Raw genomic sequence first — 22,745 nt, 5'->3', positions numbered from 1 at the left:
GTCAGACACAGAGTGAAGCTCCCTCCGCACCGTCCCATCACACACTCCCGGGGTCAGACACAGAGTGAAGCTCCCTCCGCACCGTCCCATCACACACTCCCGGGGTCAGACACAGAGTGAAGCTCCATCCACACTGTCCCATCACACACTCCCGGGGTCAGACACAGAGTGAAGCTCCCTCCGCACTGTCCCATCACACACTGCCGGGATCAGACACAGAGTGAAGCTCCCTCTACACCGTCCCATCACACAGTCCCGGGGTCAGACACAGAGTGAAGCTCCCTCCACACCGTCCCATCACACACTCCCGGGGTCAGACACAGAGTGAAGCTCCCTCCGCACCGTCCCATCACACACTCCCGGGGTCAGACACAGAGTAATCTCCCTCCACACCGTCCCATCACACACTCCCGGGGTCAGACACAGAGTGAAGCTCCCTCCGCACCGTCCCATCACACACTCCCGGGGTCAGACACAGAGTGAAACTCCCTCCACACCGTCCCATCACACACTCCCGGGGTCAGACACAGAGTGAAGCTCCCTCCACACCGTCCCATCACACACTCCCGGGGTCAGACACAGAGTGAAGCTCCCTCCACACCGTCCCATCACACTCTCCCGGGGTCAGACACAGAGTGAAGCTCCCTCCGCACCGTCCCATCACGCACTCCCGGAGTCAGACACAGAGTGAAGCTCCCTCCACACAGTCCCATCACACACTCCCGGGGTCAGACACAGAGTGAAGCTCCCTCCACACCGTCCCATCACACACTCCCGGGGTCAGACACAGAGTGAAGCTCCATCCACACTGTCCCATCACACACTCCCGGGGTCAGACACAGAGTGAAGCTCCCTCCACACTGTCCCATCACACACTGCCGGGATCAGACACAGAGTGAAGCTCCCTCTACACCGTCCCATCACACAGTCCCGGGGTCAGACACAGAGTGAAGCTCCCTCCACACCGTCCCATCACACACTCCCGGGGTCAGACACAGAGTGAAGCTCCCTCCGCACCGTCCCATCACACACTCCCGGGGTCAGACACAGAGTAATCTCCCTCCACACCGTCCCATCACACACTCCCGGGGTCAGACACAGAGTGAAGCTCCCTCCGCACCGTCCCATCACACACTCCCGGGGTCAGACACAGAGTAATCTCCCTCCACACCGTCCCATCACACACTCCCGGGGTCAGACACAGAGTGAAGCTCCCTCCGCACCGTCCCATCACACACTCCCGGGGTCAGACACAGAGTAATCTCCCTCCACACCGTCCCATCACACACTCCCGGGGTCAGACACAGAGTGAAACTCCCTCCACACCGTCCCATCACACACTCCCGGGGTCAGACACAGAGTGAAGCTCCCTCTACACCATCCCATCACACACTCCCGGGGTCAGACACAGAGTGAAGCTCCCTCCACACCGTCCCATCACACACTCCCGGGGTCAGACACAGAATGAAACTCCCTCCACACCGTCCCATCACACACTCCCGGGGTCAGACACAGAGTGAAGCTCCCTCCACACTGTCCCATCACACACTCCCGGGGTCAGACACAGAGTGAAGCTCCCTCCGCACCGTCCCATCACACACTCCCGGGGTCAGACACAGAGTGAAGCTCCCTCCGCACCGTCCCATCACACACTCCCGGGGTCAGACACAGAGTGAAGCTCCCTCCGCACCGTCCCATCACACACTCCCAGGGTCAGACACAGAGTGAAGCTCCCTCCGCACCGTCCCATCACACACTCCCGGGGTCAGACACAGAGTGAAGCTCCCTCCGCACCGTCCCATCACACACTCCCGGGGTCAGACACAGAGTGAAGCTCCATCCACACCGTCCCATCACACACTCCCGGGGTCAGACACAGAGTGAAACTCCCTCTACACTGTCCCATCACACACACCCGGGGTCAGACACAGAGTGAATCTCCCTCCGCACCGTCCCATCACACACTCCCGGGGTCAGACACAGAGTGAAGCTCCATCCACACCGTCCCATCACACACTCCCGGGGTCAGACACAGAGTGAAGCTCCCTCCGCACCGTCCCATCACACACTCCCGAAGTCAGACACAGAGTGAAGCTCCCTCCACACTGTCCCACCACACACTCCCGGGGTCAGAAACAGAGTGAAGCTCCATCCACACTGTCCCATCACACACTCCCGGGGTCAGACACAGAGTGAAGCTCCCTCCACACTGTCCCATCACACACTGCCGGGATCAGACACAGAGTGAAGCTCCCTCTACACCGTCCCATCACACAGTCCCGGGGTCAGACACAGAGTGAAGCTCCCTCCACACCGTCCCATCACACACTCCCGGGGTCAGACACAGAGTGAAGCTCCCTCCGCACCGTCCCATCACACACTCCTGGGGTCAGACACAGAGTAATCTCCCTCCACACCGTCCCATCACACACTCCCGGGGTCAGACACAGAGTGAAGCTCCCTCCGCACCGTCCCATCACACACTCCCGGGGTCAGACACAGAGTGAAGCTCCCTCCGCACCGTCCCATCAGACACTCCCGGGGTCAGACACAGAGTGAAGCTCCCTCCGCACCGTCCCATCACACACTCCCGGGGTCAGACACAGAGTGAAGCTCCCTCCACACCGTCCCATCACACACTCCCGGGGTCAGACACAGAGTGAAGCTCCCTCCGCACCGTCCCATCACACACTCCCGGGGTCAGACACAGAGTGAAGCTCCCTCCACACCGTCCCATCACAGACTCCCGGGGTCAGACACAGAGTGAAGCTCCCCCCACACCGTCCCATCACAGACTCCCGGGATCAGACACAGAGTGAAGCTCCCCCCACACCGTCCCATCACACACTCCCGGGGTCAGACACAGAGTGAAGCTCCCTCCACACCGTCCCATCACACACTCCCGGGGTCAGACACAGAGTGAAGCTCCATCCACACCGTCCCATCACACACTCCCGGGGTCAGACACAGAGTGAAACTCCCTCTACACTGTCCCATCACACACACCCGGGGTCAGACACAGAGTGAATCTCCCTCCGCACCGTCCCATCACACACTCCCGGGGTCAGACACAGAGTGAAGCTCCATCCACACCGTCCCATCACACACTCCCGGGGTCAGACACAGAGTGAAGCTCCCTCCGCACCGTCCCATCACACACTCCCGGGGTCAGACACAGAGTGAAGCTCCCTCCACACTGTCCCACCACACACTCCCGGGGTCAGAAACAGAGTGAAGCTCCATCCACACTGTCCCATCACACACTCCCGGGGTCAGACACAGAGTGAAGCTCCCTCCACACTGTCCCATCACACACTGCCGGGATCAGACACAGAGTGAAGCTCCCTCTACACCGTCCCATCACACAGTCCCGGGGTCAGACACAGAGTGAAGCTCCCTCCACACCGTCCCATCACACACTCCCGGGGTCAGACACAGAGTGAAGCTCCCTCCGCACCGTCCCATCACACACTCCTGGGGTCAGACACAGAGTAATCTCCCTCCACACCGTCCCATCACACACTCCCGGGGTCAGACACAGAGTGAAGCTCCCTCCGCACCGTCCCATCACACACTCCCGGGGTCAGACACAGAGTGAAGCTCCCTCCACACCGTCCCATCACACACTCCCGGGGTCAGACACAGAGTGAAGCTCCCTCCACACCGTCCCATCACACACTCCCAGGGTCAGACACAGAGTGAAGCTCCCTCCACACCGTCCCATCACACACTCCCGGGGTCAGACACAGAGTGAAGCTCCCTCCACACCGTCCCATCACACACTCCCGGGGTCAGACACAGAGTGAAGCTCCCTCCGCACCGTCCCATCACACACTCCCGGGGTCAGACACAGAGTGAAGCTCCCTCCACACCGTCCCATCACACACTCCCGGGGTCAGACACAGAGTGAAGCTCCCTCCGCACCGTCCCATCACACACTCCCGGGGTCAGACACAGAGTGAAGCTCCCTCCGCACCGTCCCATCACACACTCCCGGGGTCAGGCACAGAGTGAAGCTCCCTCCGCACCGTCCCATCACACACTCCTGGGGTCAGACACAGAGTGAAGCTCCCTCCACACCGTCCCATCACACACTCCCGGGGTCAGACACAGAGTGAAGCTCCCTCCACACCGTCCCATCACACACTCGCGGAGTCAGACACAGAGTGAAGCTCCCTCTACACCGTCTCAACACACACTCCCGGGGTCAGACACAGAGTGAAGCTCCCTCTACACTGTCTCATCACACACTCCCGGGGTCAGACACAGAGTGAAGCTCCCTCCACACCGTCCCATCACACACTCCTGGGGTCAGACGCAGAGTGAAGCTCCCTCCACACCGTCCCATCACACACTCCCGGAGTCAGACACAGAGTGAAGCTCCCTCTACACAGTCCCATCACACACTCCCGGGGTCAGACACAGAGTGAAGCTCCCTCCACACCGTCTCAACACTCACTCCCGGGGTCAGACACAGAGTGAAGCTCCCTCTACACTGTCTCATCACACACTCCCGGGGTCAGACACAGAGTGAAACTCCCTCCACACCGTCCCATCACACACTCCCGGGGTCAGACACAGAGTGAAGCTCCCTCCATACCGTCCCGTCACACACTCCCGGGGTCAGACACAGAGTGAAGCTCCCTCCACACCGTCCCATCACACACTCCCGGGGTCAGACACAGAGTGAGGCTCCCTCTACACTGTCTCATCACACACTCCCGGGGTCAGACACAGAGTGAAGCTCCCTCCGCACCGTCCCATCACACACTCCCGGGGTCAGACACAGAGTGAAGCTCCCTCTACACCGTCCCATCACACACTCCTGGAGTCAGACACAGAGTGAAGCTCCCTCCACACCGTCCCATCACACACTCCCGGAGTCAGACACAGAGTGAAGCTCCCTCCGCACCGTCCCATCACACACTCCCGGGGTCAGACACAGAGTGAAGCTCCCTCCACACCGTCCCATCACACACTCCCGGGGTCAGACACAGAGTGAAGCTCCCTCTACACCGTCCCATCACACACTCCTGGGGTCAGACACAGAGTGAAGCTCCCTCCACACCGTCCCATCACAGACTCCCGGGGTCAGACACAGAGTGAAGCTCCCCCCACACCGTCCCATCACAGACTCCCGGGATCAGACACAGAGTGAAGCTCCCCCCACACCGTCCCATCACACACTCCCGGGGTCAGACACAGAGTGAAGCTCCCTCCACACCGTCCCATCACACACTCCCGGGGTCAGACACAGAGTGAAGCTCCCTCCACACCGTCCCATCACACACTCCCGGGGTCAGACACAGAGTGAAGCTCCCTCTACACCGTCCCATCACACACTCCTGGGGTCAGACACAGAGTGAAGCTCCCTCCGCACCGTCCCATCACACACTCCCGGGGTCAGAGACAGAGTGAAGCTCCCTCTGCACCGTCCCATCACACACTCCCGGGGTCAGACACAGAGTGAAGCTCCCTCCACACCGTCCCATCACACACTCCCGGGGTCAGACACAGAGTGAAGCTCCCTCCACACCGTCCCATCACACACTCCCGGGGTCAGACACAGAGTGAAGCTCCCTCCGCACCGTCCCATCACACACTCCCGGGGTCAGACACAGAGTGAAGCTCCCTCCACACCGTCCCATCACAGACTCCCGGGGTCAGACACAGAGTGAAGCTCCCCCCACACCGTCCCATCACAGACTCCCGGGATCAGACACAGAGTGAAGCTCCCCCCACACCGTCCCATCACACACTCCCGGGGTCAGACACAGAGTGAAGCTCCCTCCACACCGTCCCATCACACACTCCCGGGGTCAGACACAGAGTGAAGCTCCCTCCACACCGTCCCATCACACACTCCCGGGGTCAGACACAGAGTGAAGCTCCCTCTACACCGTCCCATCACACACTCCCGGGGTCAGACACAGAGTGAAGCTCCCTCCGCACCGTCCCATCACACACCCCCGGTGTCAGACACAGAGTGAAGCTCCCTCCACACCGTCCCATCACACACTCCCGGGGTCAGACACAGAGTGAAGCTCCATCCACACCGTCCCATCACACACTCCCGGGGTCAGACACAGAGTGAAGCTCCCTCCACACCGTCCCATCACACACTCCCGGGGTCAGACACAGAGTGAAGCTCCCTCCACACCGTCCCATCACACACTCCCGGGGTCAGACACAGAGTGAAGCTCCCTCCACACCGTCCCATCACACACTCCCGGGGTCAGACACAGAGTGAAGCTCCCTCCACACCGTCCCATCACACACTCCCGGGGTCAGACACAGAGTGAAGCTCCCTCCACACCGTCCCATCACACACTCCCAGGGTCAGACACAGAGTGAAGCTCCCTCCACACCGTCCCATCACACACTCCCGGGGTCAGACACAGAGTGAAGCTCCCTCCACACCGTCCCATCACACACTCCCGGGGTCAGACACAGAGTGAAGCTCCCTCCGCACCGTCCCATCACACACTCCCGGGGTCAGACACAGAGTGAAGCTCCCTCCACACCGTCCCATCACACACTCCCGGGGTCAGACACAGAGTGAAGCTCCCTCCGCACCGTCCCATCACACACTCCCGGGGTCAGACACAGAGTGAAGCTCCCTCCGCACCGTCCCATCACACACTCCCGGGGTCAGACACAGAGTGAAGCTCCCTCCGCACCGTCCCATCACACACTCCCGGGGTCAGACACAGAGTGAAGCTCCCTCCACACCGTCCCATCACACACTCCCGGGGTCAGACACAGAGTGAAGCTCCCTCCACACCGTCCCATCACACACTCGCGGAGTCAGACACAGAGTGAAGCTCCCTCTACACCGTCTCAACACACACTCCCGGGGTCAGACACAGAGTGAAGCTCCCTCTACACTGTCTCATCACACACTCCCGGGGTCAGACACAGAGTGAAGCTCCCTCCACACCGTCCCATCACACACTCCCGGGGTCAGACACAGAGTGAAGCTCCCTCTACACCGTCCCATCACACACTCCTGGGGTCAGACGCAGAGTGAAGCTCCCTCCACACCGTCCCATCACACACTCCCGGAGTCAGACACAGAGTGAAGCTCCCTCTACACAGTCCCATCACACACTCCCGGGGTCAGACACAGAGTGAAGCTCCCTCCACACCGTCTCAACACACACTCCCGGGGTCAGACACAGAGTGAAGCTCCCTCTACACTGTCTCATCACACACTCCCGGGGTCAGACACAGAGTGAAACTCCCTCCACACCGTCCCATCACACACTCCCGGGGTCAGACACAGAGTGAAGCTCCCTCCATACCGTCCCGTCACACACTCCCGGGGTCAGACACAGAGTGAAGCTCCCTCCACACCGTCCCATCACACACTCCCGGGGTCAGACACAGAGTGAGGCTCCCTCTACACTGTCTCATCACACACTCCCGGGGTCAGACACAGAGTGAAGCTCCCTCCGCACCGTCCCATCACACACTCCCGGGGTCAGACACAGAGTGAAGCTCCCTCTACACCGTCCCATCACACACTCCTGGGGTCAGACACAGAGTGAAGCTCCCTCCGCACCGTCCCATCACACACTCCCGGGGTCAGACACAGAGTGAAGCTCCCTCCACACCATCCCATCACACACTCCCGGGGTCAGACACAGAGTGAAGCTCCCTCCTCACTGTCCCATCACACACTCCTGGGGTCAGACACAGAGTGAAGCTCTCTCAGCACCGTCCCATCACACACTCCCGGGGTCAGACACAGAGTGAAGCTCTCTCAGCACCGTCCCATCACACACTCCCAGGGTCAGACACAGAGTGAAGCTCCCTCTACACCGTCCCATCACACACTCCTGGGGTCAGACACAGAGTGAAGCTCCCTCTACACCGTCCCATCACACACTCCCGGGGTCAGACACAGAGTGAAGCTCCCTCCGCACCGTCCCATCACACACTCCCGGGGTCAGACACAGAGTGAAGCTCCCTCCGCACCGTCCCATCACACACTCCCGGGGTCAGACACAGAGTGAAGCTCCCTCCGCACCGTCCCATCACACACTCCTGGGGTCAGACACAGAGTGAAGCTCCCTCCGCACCATCCCATCACACACTCCTGGGGTCAGACACAGAGTGAAGCTCCCTCCGCACCATCCCATCACACACTCCTGGGGTCAGACACAGAGTGAAGCTCCCTCCGCACCGTCCCATCACACACTCCCGGGGTCAGACACAGAGTGAAGCTCCCTCCACACCGTCCCATCACACACTCCCGGGGTCAGACACAGAGTGAAGCTCCCTCCGCACCGTCGCGATAGCTGGTGTTAGTCGTGGTCGACAAGATGAACCGCTTCTCCTAGTTTGCCGAGTCCCCTGGGAGGGGGTGGTGAGGATTTTTCAGAGGGGTGGGGTTGTAGGGGAGATACAGAGGGAGGAGAGTGGAGGTCTGGGAAAGGGCGATGACAGGGGTTTGGCACCGACGGGACGGCAAGGGCACAGCAGCCGCCAATCAGGTGTCCTGTCCACGCCGCAGGTACCGCGAAGCCCCTCAGCGAGGAGGTGGGCGAGGCGGCCACACGGCAGCTGGTGCAGCTGGAGCGGGAGAACCAGGAGCTGCGGCGCAGGCACGAGGAGCTGCGGCAGAGTTTCAGGGCTGCTGACATCAGCAGCAGCGCCATGATTGCTGGCCTGCAGCAGGAGCGGCAGCAACTGCAGACGGCGGTAAGGGGAGAGCGGGAGCCGCGGGGGTGGTGGGGGGAGACACACACAGACACACTGCCCCTCACTCTGTTTCGCTCCCTCTGCAGCTGGAAAGACTCCAATCCCAGCTGGATTCCGAGAAGGAGGGCTTGCAGGACGCAGAGCTGCACAACTCCGAACTACTGGCGGAGAAGTCACGGCTTGAGGAGTGTCTGCGGACGCTGCGGGAGGACTGGAACCGTGAGGTATCGGGACATACCTTGAGACAATAGACAATAGGTGCAGGAGTAGGCCATTCGGACCTTCGAGCCAGCACCGCCATTCACTGTGATCATGGCTGATCATCCACAATCAGTATCCAGGTCCTGCCTTCTCCCCATAACCTTTGATTCCGCTATCTTTAAGAGCTCAATCCATCTCTTTCTTGAAAGCATCCAGAGACTTGGCCCCCACTGCCTTCTGGGGCAGAGCATTCCATATATCCACCACTCTCTGGGTGGAAAGGTTTTTCCTCAACTCCATTCTAATTGGCCTACCCCTAATTCCTAAACTGTGGCCTCTGGTTCTGGACTCACCCATCAGCGGGAACATGCTTCCTGCCTCTAGCGTGTCCAATCCCTTCATAATCTTATATGTTTCAATCAGATCCCCCCTCATCCTTCTAAATTCCAGAGTATACAAGCCCAGTCGCTCCAATCTTTCAGCAGATGACAGTCCCACCATTCTGGGAATTAACCTCGTGGACCGACGCTGCACTCCCTCAATAGCAAGAATGTCCTTCCTCAAATTTGGAGACCAAAACTGTACACAATACTCCAGGTGGGGTCTCACCAGGATGGGTGGGCAACGGGTGCTTGGGGCCCATCACCCATCCAATCCGTTAGTCTCCTCCGCAGCAAATCAGGGGCTCGAACTCCCGTTGGATCGTGAAACTTTTGCAATCTAATGGTTCGAGAATAATGCACAAAACTGGCTGATTAAGTGTTGGAGGGAAGAGGAGATGGGAGAACAAATGAGAAAGTAGCCGTGGTCTTCTCGTATTCAGAACCAAAAAATCCAGAGATAATGCAAATATTCATAAAAATATGGCAGAGGCATTTTAAGTTTAAGGAAAACGCAACAACTCACTTTTATTGACAAACCAACACAGAACTTAGCAGGCGGTAAAAGTACTTTACATAATTACATCATCGCGTCAGACCATCGTCCTTAAAGTGAAACCCCCAATTCAATGTCAGTTGTTGAGAATTATGTACATTTCCGCCAATTGCATCACCTTCCAATAACATTAAACTTTAAAATATCCCGATTCAAATCCTGCTAAGACGTTTGTAGACAAGTACCCAAGCAGCTCCTCCATAATTATTGGGAAATTCGCTGAATAATCACGCATATATTTAGATGATTACATAAAAGTACAAGCAAGCAGAGGAGAGTTAAACAAGAAAGGATGAGAGAGAGGAAAAGGTTAAGGGGAAGATGGGGGGGGGAGTCTTCTTCACTCAGAGGGTACCATTTAGCTAGGTCTTCTAACATACAGTGACAAACTGCAACATATTCAGCGTGGAGCAAATTATAAGCGCATTTTAGTTACTTGCAAGGGAAGACTACCTCCATGCATTAAATCATTTTGAAAATAGCTTCAATCTTACAACTCAAAACAGACTATTTTAAATGTGTAAAAAGCCCAGTAATTCATCACCTTAATGACACTTCTCCCTTATTCCCATCTGTTTGGTTAATCAGACTATTTACCCTTTTTGAGGCTTCTTTCTCCCCTGTGACGGGCATTTCCTGTTTTCCCCTGTTGTCAGAACATCCCTTATCATAAATACACCTCCTACCATAAAACACACACACACGCACGCACACACACATACAGACTTCTTGTAAGCCTCAGTCCAAGCCAGCACAGCACCCTGGGGGTGACGCAGGTTCCAATTTGTCACGTCACGTTTCACACAAGTCGCAAATTCACAGAGGCTTCAGGGCTACGGACGCACTTCCGCGGCCGCGAGGGTGGGGGATGCGCTGCCGGCGCAGGTGGTGCATGTGGGCTCGACTTCAACGCTCGAGAGATTTGAGTAGGTGCATGGATGGGAGGGGTATGGAGGGATATGGTCCCGGTGAAGGTCGATGGTTCGGCAGGGACTAGGTGGGCCGAAGGTCCCGTTTCTGTGCCGTACTTTTCAATGACTCTGTAAGAAGGCACCCTAATCCAATGCTCCAGCAGACTCGATGAGCTGAATGGCCTACTTCTGCTCCTGTAGCTTATGATATCCACAGTGAACGTCAGGGTCGGAGGGAGCGTTGAACAAGTCTCGGGTTCCATAAAGGTGGGCAACATGGCGAAGAGGTCATGTGGGATCCCGTAGCAAAAATAAGCAGCCTGCTGAGAAACTCAGCGGGTCGGGCAGCGTCTGTGCAGGGAAGGGGACTGGTGACATTTTGTGTTGAGAGCCCTCATCCAGATCGAAAGATCAGAATCGGGTTTATCATCCCTGCTGTGAAATTTGTAATTTTTCTGTGGCATAAAGCATTACCGTTTGAAGTATTTCCCCCCCAACGCCGCCCTCGCCCCCCCCCGAGTGACAGCTGCCATTTCTGACCACCCCATTTCCCTGTCCCCCTCCACAGGTCCAGGAGCTGAGGCTGGAGATCACTCGCCTAGCACCGTCCTCAGCCCTCCAGAGGCAGCGACCCCAGCCCGGATCCGAAGCCGCACCCAGCGGCCAGCCGCAGGAGCGGAGCGGGCCGCCATCGCCGCCGAGCCGGCCGGAGAGGGAGAAGGCGCGGCCCGGCCTGGGCGGGGACCTGAGCCCGGGCCTGGAGCTGCCGAAGGTGGAGGTGACCCCTGAGGGTCGGCGGGAGCCGCAGGGGGAGGAAGGCCGCAGGCTGCGCTGGGCCCCGGAGGGGGAGGGGCCACGCGACCCCGGCGGGGCGCCGGAGGGCCTGAAGAAAGAGGAGGAGCGGGGCCGGCAGCTGCCGAGGGGCCCGGAGGAAGTGATGCAGGACGGTAGCGGGGCCCTGAAGAAGGACTGCAGCGAGGCTCCCGAGGGTCGCCAGGTGCTGGAGGAGGAGAGCTGCAGGCAGTGTACGGCCCCGGAGGATGAGGAGGAGGAGGAGGACCAGGGGTTGCAGAGGTTGCCGGAGGAGGAGACCCAGGACCACAGTGAGGCCACAAAGGAGGTGGCAGTGGTGGAGAACCGGGACTGTGGCAAGGCCCCAGAGAGTTATAGTGGGCCAGAGGAGGAGGAGGAGGGCCACAGGCTGACCAGGGTCCTGGAGACTCACCAGACCGAGGAGGAGGCCCGACAAGCCCTAGAGGCAGAGAGGGCAGAGCTGGCGAGGGAGAGGGAACAGCTGCGGAAGAGGGCAGGCTCCCTCCGGGCTTCGCTAGCCCGCTCCCAGGAGCTGGACTCGGCCTGCCAGGCGCTGCGGGCCGAGGCCCGGCGGCAGGCCCGGGCCCTGGAGCGGGCCGAGGGCCGCGTCTCCGAGCTGGAGCGGGAGGCCGAGGCGGCGGAGGCGGAGGCGCAGCGGAGGCAGAGGGAGGTCGAGGAGGGCTGGGCGGCGGCCCGGCGCCTGGAGCAGGAGAAGGAGGCGCTGGGCGAGGCCTCGGCCCAGGCCGAGAAGGAGAGGCGGCAGCTGGAGAAGGAGGCGCGGCGCCTGAGGCAGCAGGCCGGCGTGCTGGAGGCCTCGCTGGACGAGCAGAACGCCCGCATCCTCCGGCTGGAGCAGGAAAACCGGCGGCTGGTGGCCGAGGCCGGCCGGGTTGGCGAACTGCTCGGCAGCCTGGCCGAGCTGGAGGCCGAGAGCGCAGGGCTGGCACGGCGGCTGGCGACCGAGCAGGGACAGCTGGCCTCAGTGCGAGAGGTAAGGAGGCTGAGGCCCATGGTGGGGGTCTCTGATGACGGATGCTGCTTTCCTACGACAGCGTTTCATGTCGATGTGCTCAATGGTTGGGAGGGCTTTACCTGTGATGGACAGGGCCAGAGTCCTGCCATTGGCAAGTCTGGAACTTGAGGCCTAGTGTCTGTGGTCCTGTTACTGGAGAGTCTGGAGCTCGAGGCCTACTGTTCAGATCCACCACCTTTTGTTGGGTTTTCCGTTCAAGGTGTTTCCATACCAGGCCAGTCAATACACTCCCCACTACACATCTATAGAAGTTTGTCAAAGTTTTTGCATGTGGGCACCTATACACGCATGAAGCATGTTCGTTAGTGTGTGTGTGCGTGTACCCATCTGTGTGTGTATCCATGTCCCTGTGGAGGTCACGACTCACACTTAGCTGAATCTTAGGGATTTGTTTCGGTCCATGGAGATGGTTTTGGGGACAGAGAGGGGAGTTAGGTGTAAGGTTGGGAGTTAGGGAGAGGGGATGTGGGGGAATTAGTCAAATGCGGGTGTTGGATGTCAGAGTAACAGATCAGCTAGGATGAGCCCCTCTCTGGTGGCCCCTCCACCAAACTCCCTGCCCCACAGGTCAGCAAGCCGTCGGTAGGTTCCGGGATCGGTGCTCTGTGCTGGCAGGAGGCACGATGGCCTCTGAACTGACCCAGGTACACATGTCGCTGAAATTGCTGTTTCAGGCCTAGTGTTCAGGGTCCTGTCATTGGCAGGTTTGGAGCTTGAGGCCTAGTGTTTGTGGTCCTGTAATTGGCGAGTCCGGAGCTTGAGGCCTAGTGTTCGAGGTTCTGTCATTGGCGAGTCTGGAACTCGAGGCCTAGTGTTTGTGGTCCTGTCATTGGCGAGTCCGGAGCTTGAGGCCTAGTGTTTGTGGTCCTGTCATTGGCAGGTTTGGAGCTTGAGGCCTAGTGTTCAGGGTCCTGTAATTGGCGAGTCTGGAGCACGAGGCCTAGTTTTCGGGTCCTGTCATTGGCGAGTCTGGAACTCGAGGCCTAGTGTTCAGGGTCCTATCATTGGCGACTCCAGAGTTCGAGGCCTAGTGTTCAGTGACTCCAGAGCTGAAGACCTGGAGTTTCAGGTCATTGGTGAGCGCCGGGGTCGATACCGCAGACAGAATCCCAAAGGTGAATCGGAAGACCAGTAGTCACAGCCTGATGACTGGAGCCCTGAGATGTGAGTCCACTGGAGGTTGGAGGCCAGAGGCCTGTCCTGGGTTAGAGGGTTGTGTATGTGCGTGTGTGGGAGGAATGGGGGCTTGTTTTGCTGTTGTTGTTTTGTTTCTTGTTGTGCTCTGTGTTGTTCTGATGAGCATTGTGGGTATGGCATGTTGGCGCTGGCATGTGTTGTACACCCTCAGGAATGTTAGTCATTAGACAGTTAGGTAGGTACTTTATTGATCCCAAAGGAAATTACAGCGCCACAGTAGCATTACAAGCACACAGATATACAAATATTAGAAGAGAAGTAAGAAAGAGTAAAAAATAAGTTGCCTCAAACAGTCTAATAGGAGGGAGCCATCACTTCCCTGGTGATAAATTGACTCATTATAGAGCCTAATGACCAGGGGTACGAATGACCTCACATAGTGCTCTTTGGAGCAGCGCAGTTGTCTCAGTCTGGTACTGAAAGTGCTCCTCTGTTCAGCCAAGGTGGCATGCAGAGGGTGGGAAACATTGTCCAGAATTGCCAGGGTTTTCTTTGTTCTACCACAGCCTCCAGTGTGCTCGGTTTGACTCCTATAACAGAGCCAGTCTCTGTAATCAGTTTATTGAGCCTGTTGGCATCACCCAGCACACCACCCTCATGGAAGGTTGTACTGGTGACAACAGACTGGTGGAACATGTGAAGGAGAGGCCTGCACACTCCAAAGGACCTTAGTCTCCTCAGGAAGTAGAGGCGACTCTGGCTCTTCCTGTACACGGCCCCTGTGTTGGTGCTCCACTCAAGTCTGTTGTCCAGGTGCACCCCCAGGTACTTGTAGGTCCTCATCATCAATAGTAACAGGGAGCAGTGCAAGCTCAGTCCTCCTGAAGTCTATCACCATCTCCTTTGTCTCACTGATGTTGAGCTGCAGATGATTCAGCTTGCACCATTTGACAAAGGCCTCCACTAGGGCCCTGTGTTCATCCTCCCGTCCTCCCTTTATACGCCCAACTATTACTGAGTCACCAGAGAATTTCTGCAGACGACATGACTAAGTGTTGTATCATTAATGCAAATGACACACTTCTCTGTATGTTTCGAGAACTAAGTGAATCTGATTCTGAGTGTGTCTGTGAGCACATATATGCGCGTGAAAAAAATGCTTGTTTGCGTGTGTGTGCGTTTGCGTGTGTGCGTTTGCGTGTGTGCGTTTGCGTGTGTGCGTATGTGTGTGTGCGTTTGCGTGTGTGCGTATGTGTATGTGTGTTTGCGTGTGTGCGTATGTGTGTGTGCGTTTGCGTGTGATGTAAGTTCAAGTTTATTGTTACGTACACCACTAAACAAAACAATGTTCCTCCAGGACCAGTGGGCAAAGCTCGCACCGTATATCCCATACAACACATGAAATATTCTTAACACAATCATTTAACGGATAGAAAATATTCTACAGATGTACAAGTAAACCATAAGACATAGGAGCAGAATTAGGCCATTCAGCCCATCGAGTCTGCTCCGCCATTCCAACATGGCCGATCCCGGATCCCACTCAACCCCAGACACCTGCCTTCTCACCATATCCTTTGATGTCCTGACCGATCAGGAAACGGTCAACTTCCACCTGAAATATACCCATGGACCTGGCCTCCACCGCAGTTTGTGGCAGACTCACTACTCTCTGGCTGAAAAAAAACCTCCTTACCTCTGTTCTAAAAGGTCGCCCCTCAATTTTGAGGCTGTGTCGTCTAGTTCTGGGTACCCCTACCATAGGAAACATCCTCTCTACATCCACCCCATCTAATCCTTTCAACATTCGGTAGGTTTCAATGAGATTCCCTCGCATTCCTCTAAATTCCAGTGAGTACAGGCCCAAAGCCGCAAAACGCGCCTCACATGTTAACCCCTTCACTCCCAGAATCATCCTCATGAACCTCCTCTGGACTCTCTCCAATGACAACACATCCTTTCTGAGATATGGGGCCCAAAACTGTTGACAATACTCCAAGTGCGGCCTGACTGGTGTCTTATAAAGGCTCAGCATTATCTCCTTGCTTTTATAAAGTGCACGTTATTGGTATTGGTATTGGCGCCGTCGTAAATAATGTGATCTGGGTGAGAGTGGGGTGTTCAGAGGTCTCACGGCCTGGGGGAAGAAGCTTTCCCCCGCCCAATGGTTCTGCCTGATGGCAGGACGTAAAGAGACTTGCATATGCATCCATCTCTGCGTCTATTCCCCCCCCGCCCCCCCAACAGGAGCTGTTGAATGAGAAACTGAAAACACAACAGCTGAGTAACCAGCTGGAAAACCTGAGCCACAAACTGCAGAGGCTGCGTCCGAACCCGGAGCAGGCGGCGACGAGCGCCCCGGCCGACCAGCTCAGGTGAGTGACCCTTTCGGGCCCAGGGCTGGGGGAGGTGGGCTCGGGGAGTCGAGGAAAACCGAGAGTCCTGCTGTCAGGCAGGAGCAGTGGGTCACAAATTGGGGATGGGGTGCGCTGGCGATAATGCACGCGGTGGAACTCCTTGAGGGAGCCCTGGCCCGGGGGGCTGTGCGTCAGTCTGTCCCACTGAGGCAGGGGAAAGGACAGTAGGGTGAAGGAACCCCGTGGGACATCGTAGTCAAGAGACAGAAACAATTTTCCAACCACAAACAAGAGAAAATCTGCAGATGCTGGAAACGCAGGTTCTGCCGAAGGGTCCCGGCCCGAAATGTCAACAGTTTACACTTTTCCACAGATGCTGCCTGACCTGCTGAGTTCTCCCAGCATTTTGTCTGTGTTGCAACGCTTATTTATTTTTCCAAGTTTTCTCTGGAGAATCGGAGGGTGAAGGGAGATCTGACAGAGGTTTATAAGGCTATGAGAGGCATAGATAGAGTTGACAGGGAGTATTTGTTTCCCAGGGTTGATACGTCTAATACCAGAGGGCGTGCATTGAAGATGAGGTGGGGGGGGGGGAATGTGAGGGGCCAACTTCTTACTCAGAGAATGCTGGACACCTGGAATGTACTGCCTGGTATGGTGATAGGGGCAAGTACATTAGAGGTTTTTTAAGAGACGTTCGGATAGGCACATGGATGTGAGGAAGATGGAGGGATGTGGACCTGGTGTAGGTAGGAGAGATCAGTGCTGGGGTGTTTTTCATTTGCTTTCTGAATGGTTAAGCATAACATTGTGGGCCGAATGGCCTGTCCCTGTTCTATGTTCGGTTTAAGGTTTAGGAAGTAAGGACCAGCTCGGGCTCCAGAGAGTCAGATAGCCAGGAAGGAGCTGAAGAGTGGACAGGAGAGCTAGAAGGGGGCATGAGTAGGCCTTGGCAAGCAGGATTTATGAGAATTCCAAGGTGTTCTACACCACGTACAGCTAGGATGTCTAAGACTTCTGCCCAGTGCTGTTGTAATTTTATGTATTACACTGTACTGCTGTTGCAGGGAAAAAAATATCATGACATACGTGAGTGATGATAAACCTGATTCTGATCTGGGTCTCTATTGTGGACTGAGAGTGGGAAGGGGGCAGGGAGAGGAGAATCGTGGTTGGGAAAAGGGGAAGGGAGAGGGAGGCACCAGAGAGACATTCTGTAATGATTAATAAACCAATTGTTTGGAATCAAATGAACTTGCCCGGTGTCTCAAGGCTGGGTGTGTCTGTACCCACCCCTGGCACACCTTCTCTGCCGTACGTCCCACACCCCTCACCACCCTCCGCCATTCTTAGCATCCTTTGCTCCCGCCAGGTTTACAAACTCGCTCTCCGCTCCACGGTGATAAATACGGCACCGTGTGAAGGTGTCACGCACCCCAGTGACATATATGTGGGCCGAAGGGCCTGTACGGGTGTTGGAGCGTTCCACATTCTGTCGGACAGCAAGGAATAAGAATCAGGTTTATTGCCACTGACGTGGGTTGTGAAATATGTCGACTTGCGCCAGGGGTACGGCGCAAGACAGTGCGGTCTTAAGGAAGGGGAAATCGCTCCAGGCCTCGCTGAGGAGTCAAGTTCCTGGGCGTCGGCATCTCAGAGGACCCATCCAGGGGCCCAACGCTTCGATACAGTCACCAGGACGGCACGGCGGCACCCCCGCTTCATTAGGAGCCGGAGCGGATCGGGTACGTCACCAGCAAATTTCTGCAGACGTTACAGGGGAGAGCACTCTGACTGGCTGCATCACCGTCTGGTGCTGAGGCTCCAGTGCCCAGGATTGCTAGAGGCTGCAGAGGGTCGTAAACTCGGCCATCTCCATCATGGGCACTACCCCACCCCACCATCCAGGACATCTGCAAAAGCTGATGCCTCGAGAAGGCAGCGTCCATTATTAAGGACCCTCGCCATCCAGGACACGCCCTCTTCGCATTACCACCATCATGGAGGAGGCACAGGAGCCCAACGACCCAAATTCAACATTTCAGAATCAGCTTCTTCCCCTCTGCCGTCCGATTTCATCAACTCACAAATACTAACTCAACATTTTCCTCTCTTTTAGCACTGTTTTTATTCTAACAGAATAATTTTGGAGATACATCTCTACCAGAGGAGGTGTGAGGCGCTCCTTCCCTCCGCTAGCCTGCAGACCTCCCTTGGGCAAGGTGTAGCCCCTGCTCTTAGCCCCGCACCCTCGATCAGGGTCTTGTGAATCCATGGGAGCAGGTGGTGGATGGTCGTACGAGATCACTGGTCCTGGTTATGTGACCACTGACTCCAGGCAGACAATCTCTGAAGAGTATTGATGATGGCTGGGTGGGAGGTGGGGTGCTCACCCATCTTGTGAAGACACTGCCCAGAAGAAGGCAATGGCAAACCACTTCTGTAGAAAAATATGTCAAGACCATGGAAAGACCATGATTGCCCATGTCAGACAACACAACACATAATGATGATATCATACAACATGGCACATAATGATGATGTCATACGACACAGCATATAATGATGATGTCATACAACATGGCATATAATGATGTCATACGACACAATGAATGAGAGTAATTTGCTATGCCTGCTGCCACAAAAAGAACTGGTGTCAGTAACACTGAAGCTAATGGATACAGAGGTGGCTTATTCAACAAAAAACGAGCAGCAGCCATTGTACTGTGACCGTTGTGGAGGAAGAGGCCTGCTCAACCCAACATTGCATGACGTTTTATATGCTAAAGGTCAAAGGACAATTCCATACCTACAACGTATCTACAAAGCTTCCTCTGAATGACATGCAACTCTCACACCTCCCCCTTCGCACCCCCACTCCAGACACCCAAAATGAATGTTGATCAGTGTTGTCTGATTTTTAATTAACTGGAGTCCACAGCTCCAGGAAACTGTTGCCCAGGGCTGCACTTTAAATTTAATCTACAATCCATATTCAGGTCCAAAGATTGGTCGTTGAAGTCAGTAGCTGAAATTAATATTTTGCCATATAGCATAACCCCCAGAACATGCACGAGCAATGATGATCCATATATTCATAACTAGTTTGAAGATAACCTAACTCCAAGATACGGTCTCATGCCATTTTCTGATTCAGAATATGAAATATTACTGCGTTGCAAAAAAACAAGAGTGCAAAAGAGGACGACATTCAGAAATCTGATGGTGTGGGGAGTCGGGGAGATGGTGTTCCTGAGTCGTTGAGTGTGGGTCTTCAGGCTCCCGTACCTCCTCCCTGATGCCAGTAATGAGAAGGGGGCATGTTCCCAGATGGTGCTGCTTTTTGAAGGGACACCTTCGGAAGATGCCCTTGTTAGTGCCCACCACAGAGCTGGCTGTTCTACAACCCTCTGCGGCTCTCTCCAACCCTGTGCGTTGGCGTCTCCACGCCAGACCGTGACAAAACTCGTTAGAATGCCCCCCCCCCCCCCGCCGCTGTAGAAATCTGCAACGTCTCTGGTGACGTTGGAACACCTAATGAAGTAAAGCCACTGCTGTGCCTTCTGTCGCGACTGCGCCCGTGCGTCGGGACCCTCTGAGATCCTGATGCCCAGGAACTGGGAACAAGCCCAGCTCATCACACACAAAACGCTGGAGGAACTCAGCAGGTCAGGCAGCGTCTATGGAGAGGAACATAGGGTCAACGTTTCAGACTGGATGAAATTGAGGGGAGGAGGTGGTAAGAAAGCCAGAATGAGGCGAGGAGGAGGGGAGGAGAACGAGCTGGCAGGTGATAGGTGAGACCAGGTGAGGGGCAAGGTGGGGGAATGAAGCGAGCGCTGGGAGGTGACAGGTAGATGGGGTAAGAGGTCAAAGAAGGAATCAGATAGGGGAGCAGAGTGGCCCATGGGAGAAAGGGAAGGAGGTGGGGACCCAGTGGGAGGTGAGACACAGGTGAGGAGGAGGGAAGGGATGAGGGGGGAACTAGAAGGAGATGGGACCCAGGTGAAGGGAAGGGGTAAGAAACAAACCCCTGGGCCCACAGATCCATCCTGACTATACCGGTCTCATCGCCATGTCTCCACCCCACCCTCTCCCTGTCCTCACCCCACCTTCTCCCTGTCTTCACCCTCACACTCTCTCCCTTCTGGCCCTCTCCCCTCTCCCCTCTGGCCCTCCCCTCTCCCCTCTCCCCTCTGGCCCTCCCCTCTCCCCCCTCCCCTCTGGCCCTCCCCTCTTCCCTGTCCCCCCTCCCCTCTCCCCCTCCCCTCTCCCCCCTCCCCTCTCCCCTCTCCCCCTCCCCTCTCCCCTCTCCCCTCCCCCTCCCCTCTCCCCTCTCCCCTCCCCCTCCCCTCTCCCCTCTCCCCTCTCCCCCCTCCCCTCTCCCCTCTCCCCTCTCCCCTCTCCCCTCTCCCCCCTCCCCTCTCCCCTCTCCCCTCTCCCCCCCTCCCTCTCCCCTCTCCCCTCTCCCCTCAGTAAGTTTGACCAGCTGGAGCTGAGGCTGGACTCGGTGCTGAGGGAGTCACTGCAGATGAAGGATGTGCACATCGAGCGGCTGTGCGCCCAGCTGGAGGCAGCCGAGCAGGGCAACGCTACCCTCTCGGAGCAGCTGCGGGAGGTGGGTGTGTGCGTGGCGTGTCCCCGTTTCCCTTCACACCCCGGGGAGCCACGCCAAGGTCCGGGTGGCGGGGGGCGTCGATCCGCGGCCCCTCGGATCGGGGTTGGCTGGTGGACCCCATCGACTGACGTGAACCGAGGGGGCGTCCATCGCCACTCACCACCTCCCCCTCACAGACCCCCTTCCCTCCTCGTCAGCACCTCGCCCACCCTGATCGGCGGGAGGAGGAGACAGTCGGTCGAGGGGAGGGCGGCCACTCAGCTCCCGGCCGTCGCGGGCAGACAAAGTCCGGCGGACGGCGGGAACTCGAAGTGGACGGAGGGAATGCCCAGCAGGTCAAGCGGCGTCCGTGGAGGGAGAGGTTTGGCGGTGAAAAATCCCTCTCCCTGCCGGCCCCACCCCCGTAGCTCACCCCACCAGCCCCTTCCCCCGAGGGCAACCCCTACCAACTCATCTTCCCCCTCGATATTCACTCTCCCTTTCTCCCTCCCTCAAAGGGCACCCTGACCCCTGACCCCCCCAATTCCTGTGGCTCTCCCTCCCCATCACCTCCGTCCCTGGCACTCCGCCACCTCTCCCATCGGCAGGGGGGGGGAGGAGGGTCGGGCTGCTGCTCCGACCCCCCCCCCCACCCGCTGATTTACCATTCTCTGATTCCACCCCCCACCCCCCCGGCAGCTGAAGGAGAGTCTGGAGCGGCCCCAGCCCGAAGGCGACGCGGCTGAGCGGAGCTCGGGCACGGGGAGCGAGGCCAAGGATTCCCAGCAGGAACGCCGCGACTCCGTGCAGGACCCACTCAGCGTCCGGCTCATCGAGGTGGAGCGGAAGGTAGGTGGGGGGCAGCCTGCCCTCCCTGCGGGGGCACGGGGGTGGGGGACGAGCGTTGGGCAGGGTTCCCTTCGCTGTCCGGGACCCATCTCCCACGGGGAGGCGGGGATACGTACAGCATTGGAACGGGCAGCCGGCCGACTCCTTACACGAAGGGGCGGGGGTCTTGGACCGATTGGGCAGCTTGAGCATATCTCCTTCGACAGTTGGCCCCTCCCCTCGCCAGCGCTCCCTCCCGCAGGGCGACGCTCCCTCCATCGCGGCTCCTACACCAGCACGACGCTCCCCCGTCCCCAACCCCCCACATCGATCCTTCCTCGCCGCCCCTCCCGCAGCGCGGTCCTCCCTCCTCGCTGCTGCCATTGGGCCTGGAGGTACAGGGACCTGAGGGCTTCCACTCCAAGTTCCAAAAACAACTCCCCCCACCAGCATCAGGCTCGCGGGCCGAACCACGAATCCCGCAACCACGGAGCATACCCCCCCCTCAACTTCCACTAGCGCCATCTTGTTCTGTTCTGGGTTACGTTGTTCCCCGTTACGCCTCCGGCGTTTCGGGCAGTGATGGAGGTCCTTCATCTCCGGCGGGGTTCAGAGCTCCCTCATCGTGTCGGTGACTCCCTCTCGGTTTTCACTCCTGTCAGCCACGCAGGTTCTGGGTGGAGACTCAGGAATACTGTCACACTCAGATGGAGAAGGGTTCCTCTTTGCTGTTTCCGGAACAGTTGTGTTTGACCAGTCAGGGTTGTTGGCCCCAAACCTGGAGGACCGGTGGACCATTCTCAGTCTGACCTCTACCCTTTGACCCTGTTTGGCACGGGTGACCCTCACCAAGAGCCAAAGCACAAAGCCCTGACCCCAGCCGAGATAACTCTCAGGGTCAGCGAGGTGCACAAGCCTCCGAACCCTACGACAAGGTTCTGGTCCTGTCGGAGGAGTGTGTTCTGTGAATGATGTATAATTTTGTTAATTACAGTATTAATGGTAAGACAGTGTGGAGGATCAGAGGGATCTTGGGGTCCGAGTCCATAGGACGCTCAAAGCTGCTACGCAGATTGACTCTGTGGTCAAGAAAGTATACGGTGCATTGGCCTTCATCAATCGTGAGATTGAGATTAGGAGCCGAGAGGTAATGTTGCAGCTATATAGGACCCTGGTCAGACCCCACTTGGAGTACTGTGCTCAGTTCTGGTCACCTCACTACAGGA

The 22,745-nt window shown here is 57.2% G+C and overlaps 1 protein-coding gene across 2 annotated transcripts in view; it reads left to right on the top strand.

Moving 5' to 3' along the window:
* LOC140189329 (girdin-like) overlaps positions 1 to 22,745 on the top strand; it is a 94,846-nt gene that overhangs the window by 52,971 nt on the left and 19,130 nt on the right. For both annotated transcript variants that reach the window (XM_072246043.1, XM_072246045.1), the window contains exons 12-17: positions 8,519 to 8,706; positions 8,793 to 8,930; positions 11,323 to 12,558; positions 15,985 to 16,112; positions 20,571 to 20,712; positions 21,391 to 21,540. In XM_072246043.1, the coding sequence (XP_072102144.1) occupies positions 8,519 to 8,706; positions 8,793 to 8,930; positions 11,323 to 12,558; positions 15,985 to 16,112; positions 20,571 to 20,712; positions 21,391 to 21,540 (1,982 nt within the window). The remainder of the gene's footprint in view (positions 1 to 8,518; positions 8,707 to 8,792; positions 8,931 to 11,322; positions 12,559 to 15,984; positions 16,113 to 20,570; positions 20,713 to 21,390; positions 21,541 to 22,745) is intronic.

This window comes from Mobula birostris, chromosome 28, assembly GCF_030028105.1.
Source record: "Mobula birostris isolate sMobBir1 chromosome 28, sMobBir1.hap1, whole genome shotgun sequence".
In the NCBI taxonomy this organism is placed as follows: Eukaryota; Metazoa; Chordata; class Chondrichthyes; order Myliobatiformes; family Myliobatidae; genus Mobula; species Mobula birostris.
This window is presented reverse-complemented; position numbering and strand designations above follow the sequence as displayed.